Source organism: Morus notabilis, unplaced genomic scaffold (assembly GCF_000414095.1).
Source record: "Morus notabilis unplaced genomic scaffold, ASM41409v2 Scaffold1123, whole genome shotgun sequence".
NCBI lineage: Eukaryota > Viridiplantae > Streptophyta > Magnoliopsida > Rosales > Moraceae > Morus > Morus notabilis.
The window spans coordinates 104,614-110,609 of NW_010360640.1; the positions used below are offsets into that span (position 1 = coordinate 104,614).

The window sequence follows — 5,996 nt, forward strand, 5'->3', positions numbered from 1 at the left end:
GAAACTCGGTCCGGGTAGGCGAGGCACTTGGTTAGGTAAGTAATTTGTACTAATTACTTACTGAAGCCTGTAAAACGGTTATTTACAGTTACATTTCCTTTGAGAAAAAGGATACGAGGTTTCGGCTGTTCTGTCAGGACTGAACGTCTTATTTTATTTACTTATTCATTTATGTATTCCCTTGCACATTTATTATTCATTTATTTATAACGTTTATTTCCAATTATATCCTACTGGGCCTTTCGTTCACGTTTTATATTTTAAATGTACTAAACCCCTCACAGGAGATTCTAGGAGTGGTGCACAGTAGCTGGATATTTGCTACGGAGTAGCTGGGTTGTGCTGCTGTTGGAATCAAGTGAGGATCGTGGACATCCTCTTGGACAAATGTAAGGAATTTGAGAAATTCTGTAAACTTATGTAATATTTGGATTTACTAGACTGTGGTTGACGTCTGTTGTAATGATTATTTACATGAGCATGTATGTATGATACTGTATGTCCTATGGGGTGGAGCTCTGTGTGTTAGAGGCTCCGAGATTCTGTTATTTATTTATATTTTAATGTAGTCAAGTGTGGGGCCCCGTTGAGAATCTGCTTTATTAATCCCTAATCGAGCTCCACGTCACCCACCCCGTTTGGGGGGCGTGACATAAATATACAAGACGTATGATGAATTGTACAACTTATACATCTTTACATGTAAATATACAAGACTTATACTGAATTGTACAACTTTCATATGTAAATGTACAAAAAATCTCTAAATTGTACAACTGAAAAGTGTCTGACCATAGACTTTACCTATAATATAATATAGTTATAATAATAAGATAATAAAATAATAAAATAAAATAATAATATGTGATAATATAATAATATGATATAATTTAAAATATAGTTATAAATGATAATATATTTATTTAATATTATATAATAATATATTATGTATTATAACGTAATTATATTGTATAATATAATATATATAATTGTATTAAAATATAATATAATAATACAATATAGTTGTAATATTGTAACAAATAATATCATAATTATATTAATAATTTTAATATTATTAATTTATTATATAATATGATCTTATTATTTATATTATATTATATTAATATAACTATTTTTATTATATAAATAAAAATATAATAATTAATATAATTAAATATTATTATAATTTATAATTCTAATATTATTGTCTATTATAGTGTATTAAAACATTATTGTTTCTTATATAATATTATAATATGTTTTATAATACTATAATTATATTAACCATTTTAATAGTATTATTATATTCTATACCATATGTTATATAATAATAATTATATATTGTATTGTAAGTATATATATTATATTATAGTATAATATGATATAGTTGTAATTTTTAATTATGTTATAACTGAAATATTATTATTTATTATAATATATTTTATAATATTATAATTATATTAACTATTTTAATATTATTATATTATATATCATAATTATATAATTTATTACATTATAATAATTTTATTATATTATATTGCATTTTATACATATTATATTAATTATATTGATGTATAAAATATTAGTGTTATATATAATATAAGGATAATTTTGTCAACATGAAAATATTCATGTTGTATTTTATATTATTTCTAAAATTACAATCAAAGAAATAAATAAATTTTCTTTTTTATTCCATTATCATTACTATTCTTGTTCCTATTACCATTACCATTTTCTCACTACAATGTTTAAATTCTTAAAATGGAAAAATAAATGCAAAGTTTATAAAGTTTAGGGACTCGTGGCGTAAATATCTCTAAAAAAATAGTAACTAAGGGGTTGTTCTTTTACATTTTTGAGTTATGGTGACTTGAGTGATGATCTTGAGTTGAGTTCGAATTATAACTTGAGTTGAAGTTGTAACTTGAGTTTGTGTTTGGATGTGCACATTTGAATTATGATTTAAATTGAGAATCTTTTTGAGTTTGTGTTTGGGTGGATCAAAACTTAAATTTATATTTAGATAGTATTTTAATAAAAACTTAATGGTGATAAAAAATTTAATAGGGTATATGGATGGGGTTTTATTTGTCTTTTTATTGTGAATGCATAGAAAAAAAATTATCTCAATAATAATTAAAACGAAAAAGTTATGACATTTTTAAAAATATAAAAAATATTATTTATTAATTTAAATTTAAGTTTATGAACTCAAATTAAAAGAGAAACTTAAACTCGACTTTAATCTCAAACTCAAATTTAGACTCAAATTTTATAAAAAAATATAAACTTAAATAAAATTAATTCGAGTTTAAATTTTTTGTTGAGTTTCGTCTAAAAAAACAACCCCTAAATAACTAATGGTTAATTGATTACACGCGCCAGGCGCCTGTTCCAACTAGTATAAACAACAAATGGTGTTGCGACAATTATAAAAAAATAAAAAAAAATAAATAAATGGTGTTGCGAGTTGCATGTGTTAGGCTCACATAAATAAACCACGTCGTTTTTCTATTCCTTGAAAGGGTGCCCGTCTTCTTTTGGGTGAGACGTGTATTTTGCTCTGTTATTTTGGTTCTTGCCTCTTGCCTCTTGCCTCTTGCAGTCGTCCAAAAGTCGAACAAACAGAGCAGGGATTCGAAAATTCCCGCAATTTCGTTAAGGATCGACGCAAAACAAAAAACGAAACCAGATTTGTTCATCGCAGAACAATCCCAGCAACGGCAATGGGTGCCTCAACATCCACGGACCACAATTCTTCGATCGAACAACGCGAGGCTGAATCCTTAGCCGCTTCTTCGGGAGCTCTTCATCTGCTTCAGAAATCCTTCTCCGTCCTCGCCGATCCCCATTCCGTTGCAATTCCCCTCGAATCTCTCAAGGTATTCTAATCAAAACCCTAACTTTTTTTATTGATTACGATGGCCACGAATTTGTGCATAAATCGATCGTTTTTGAGGTTTTGTTTTCGTCAATTTATGTTCAGAAATGCTTCAGTTTAACTTACAAGAACCCGATTTGCGAAGCGCCGTCTATGCCTGATGCGTTTCTAAGGCTTTTGGATCATTTTGGTTCGTCAATGGCGGACCTCTTCTTCGCGGCTGGGAAAGGGGGAGTGAGCTGGGTAGATTTCGCGAGAGGCTATAACAAGTGCTGCGGAAGGATGCCTTCGTCTGTGTCGCTCATTACGTTGCTGAGATTATTTGCTGTTACTATGAAGAAAGCTGGTCTTTCTTTGAACTTGGAATTCGAATGTGATGATGATTCTGATTGTAAGATAAGCGGGTTCCTTCTTCCCACTGATGTGCTTATGCTTCTTTGGCTGTGTTGGACCTTGTTATGGGATTTTGAAAGCGAGAAATTTTCGAAAAGGAGAGCAAATTTATGCCTTCCGGATGTGAATCATCTTGTAATGTCGGCTGTAACATCATGTGGTGAACTTGGTAACGGTGTGAATGCGTGGGATTGCAACGTCTCAGGGTTGGAAGTAAAACTTCCTGTTGGGACGTTTCTTACTTGGGCCTTGCAAACTTTGCCACGCCTCTCAGATTGCTTTTCTCAATACGCCCATTCAAGAATCCAGAGGTGTGCCTCTGCCACTGAAGAGGTAATAACATAGTAAATTCGGATTTCAGCTTTCAATTTATCTCATGCTTCATCAACATGTTAGCGTTTGCTCATTCTGCATTTTAAGGAACCATTGGATGATTCATTGATAACATAAACTCAAGCTGGACATTGGATCTTGCATTTTATCTATGAGTTTGGATATGTGAATTATATGAAGTGATTTCACTTTTAGTTGTTTTTGGGTTTGAGGCAATTTTTAGTTGCTTTGGAAAAAAAATGTTAAGGAACTGGGATAAGTCTATATTTTCATGAAGTCCATTTAATCTGCAGGGTAATGTGGGTTCCGTATGCCCAGGAGAAGGAGATATTTCCTCAGCCCATGCGTGCAGTTCTTATCTTTTGACCCGTGGAAATGCATGGGCCGTTTCCCTTACCATGAGAAGCACGATAAGTGAAGAACTATCAAGAGTATGCTTTTCTAGCAACACTGATGGAGCAGATGAAAACCTTCTTTACAGGTTTTTCATTGTCTCTTTTGATGCTTGTTGAATATTTTATGACTTTGTTATATCTCATTCTATGTTCTCCTCGTTCAGTTCCATCATTTCCTTTTTTAACGTCTAATTTATGCCGCTTTCTAGGTCATCTCTTCACGGAAGAGGGTTGAACCGGCTCTGGTCTAATGTTGAGGGTTATCAAGGTCCTTTGCTTATGTTGATATCTGCAACATCTCAAGCTGGTCATGAGGGTAGTACCATTGAAAGCAAATGGGTAATAGGTGCACTTACTCACCAAGGTTTTGAAAACAAGGATGTGTTTTATGGAAATTTAGGAAATCTATATGCGATATGTCCAGTCTTTCATGCGTACTCACCTACCGGTATGTAACACGGGGGAGAATTAGGGATTCTTCAGTCTTCTGTTTCTTATGATTCAAATTTTTATGAACTTATTGAATAAGGGCAAATTATGACAGGAAAAGAGAAGAACTTTGTTTATAGCCACTTGCATCCTACTGGTAGATTATATGAAGCACACCCAAAGCCTGCGGGCATTGCGTTTGGAGGAACTATGGGAAACGAGAGAGTGTTTGTTGAAGAAGATTTTGCTAAACTTACCGTTCGCCATCATGCAGTTGACAAAACTTACCAATCTGGTTTCCTCTTCCCGGATCAGGTATAATAGTAATGTTACATTCTATTAAAAGAGTCAAAACAAGCTCACGTGACTGCTACGTGCTCTATGTGGGGTCCATGTCTAAAGTCACAATCGTGTAAGGTTTTCCAATGCAATCTCAAAGTTATGAATTGATGAATTTCAGGGGTTTTTACCAGTTGAAGCTTTGATATTGGAAGTGGAAGTTTGGGGACTTGGTGGGAGAGGAGCCAAGGAACTGCAAGATAAGTTCAAGAAGCGAGAAGAGCTTTTCACTGAGCAGAGACGAAAGGTATCCTACTTGTATCAAGTCGAAGTATTAGAGTGACCTCAATTCTTCAATTCTACAGCTATAAGAGTTAATTTTACATTGGTCTCTTTCGCAGGTTGACTTGAAAACGTTTGCAAATTGGGAGGATTCACCTGAGAAAATGATGATGGACATGATGTCTGATCCCAATGCAGTTAGGCGAGAAGATCGGTAAGTGAGAAATTGTACAGTTTACAGCTTAGATCAGTTCCTTGTGTTTAGGGGCAGGTCAAGTGATAATTAACGAACAAAATGACTTCTCTAGTTGTGTTGTGCCTGTGTTCCGTTTTCTTCTTTGTGACAAGACAACGGCGAATGAGCTGATCTCTCTTGGTCGTTGTGTAATATTGTATAGGCAAACTGAGAAAGATGTGTGTACTACGTATTGTACATGAATATAACTATGTGTCTACAAATATCAAAGTATGAACTCACGAAGCACTGACTAGAAATTTCTTAAGCGAAGATAGCGTAGAAAAGGATTGGAAACGCTGGCTATTCTTCTCCTCTATATCCCTGAGGGTAGCCTATTATCACGGACCTTTTCTTCTTACAAGGTAATAGTGCGGCGTTAGCACTCCCGGGCTATGCTAACAAGCTTAACTTCACGCAAACGCAAGGCTAATAAAGTGAAAGTAGAGAAATGAGAGTAAGAACACACGAGAAAGGGAGAAAAGTGAAAAGAGCTTCACTAAGTATGGTAAACCTTTACAATTGTTTACACTCCAATATTTTTAGTTTCCCCCACAAATGAAGGGACTACCCCTATTTATAGGCCAAGAGGACCCTCTAATGAACATTTTAGAATGCTAAGGATTTCCACCTATCCTAGAACCTTATAGAGAATGCTTACAAAGTGTGGGCACTCTATAAGTTTCTAGAGTCTTCCACAAAGGACTACTCTATGGAACCATTCACAAGGTTCTAGAGAACTCTAAGGTTCCCCCAAAGACTAGAC

The 5,996-nt window shown here is 33.6% G+C and overlaps 1 protein-coding gene across 1 annotated transcript; it reads left to right on the forward strand.

Moving 5' to 3' along the window:
- The first annotated feature begins 2,538 nt into the window (after positions 1 to 2,538).
- Positions 2,539 to 5,473, forward strand: LOC21388606. The gene is made up of 7 exons (XM_024164789.1): positions 2,539 to 2,885; positions 2,990 to 3,610; positions 3,904 to 4,091; positions 4,215 to 4,453; positions 4,550 to 4,749; positions 4,895 to 5,020; positions 5,115 to 5,473. The coding sequence occupies exons 1-7, from the start codon at positions 2,730 to 2,732 to the stop codon at positions 5,211 to 5,213; spliced, it is 1,629 nt and encodes a 542-aa protein (XP_024020557.1). The 5' UTR covers positions 2,539 to 2,729; the 3' UTR covers positions 5,214 to 5,473.
- Positions 5,474 to 5,996: the final 523 nt, after the last annotated feature.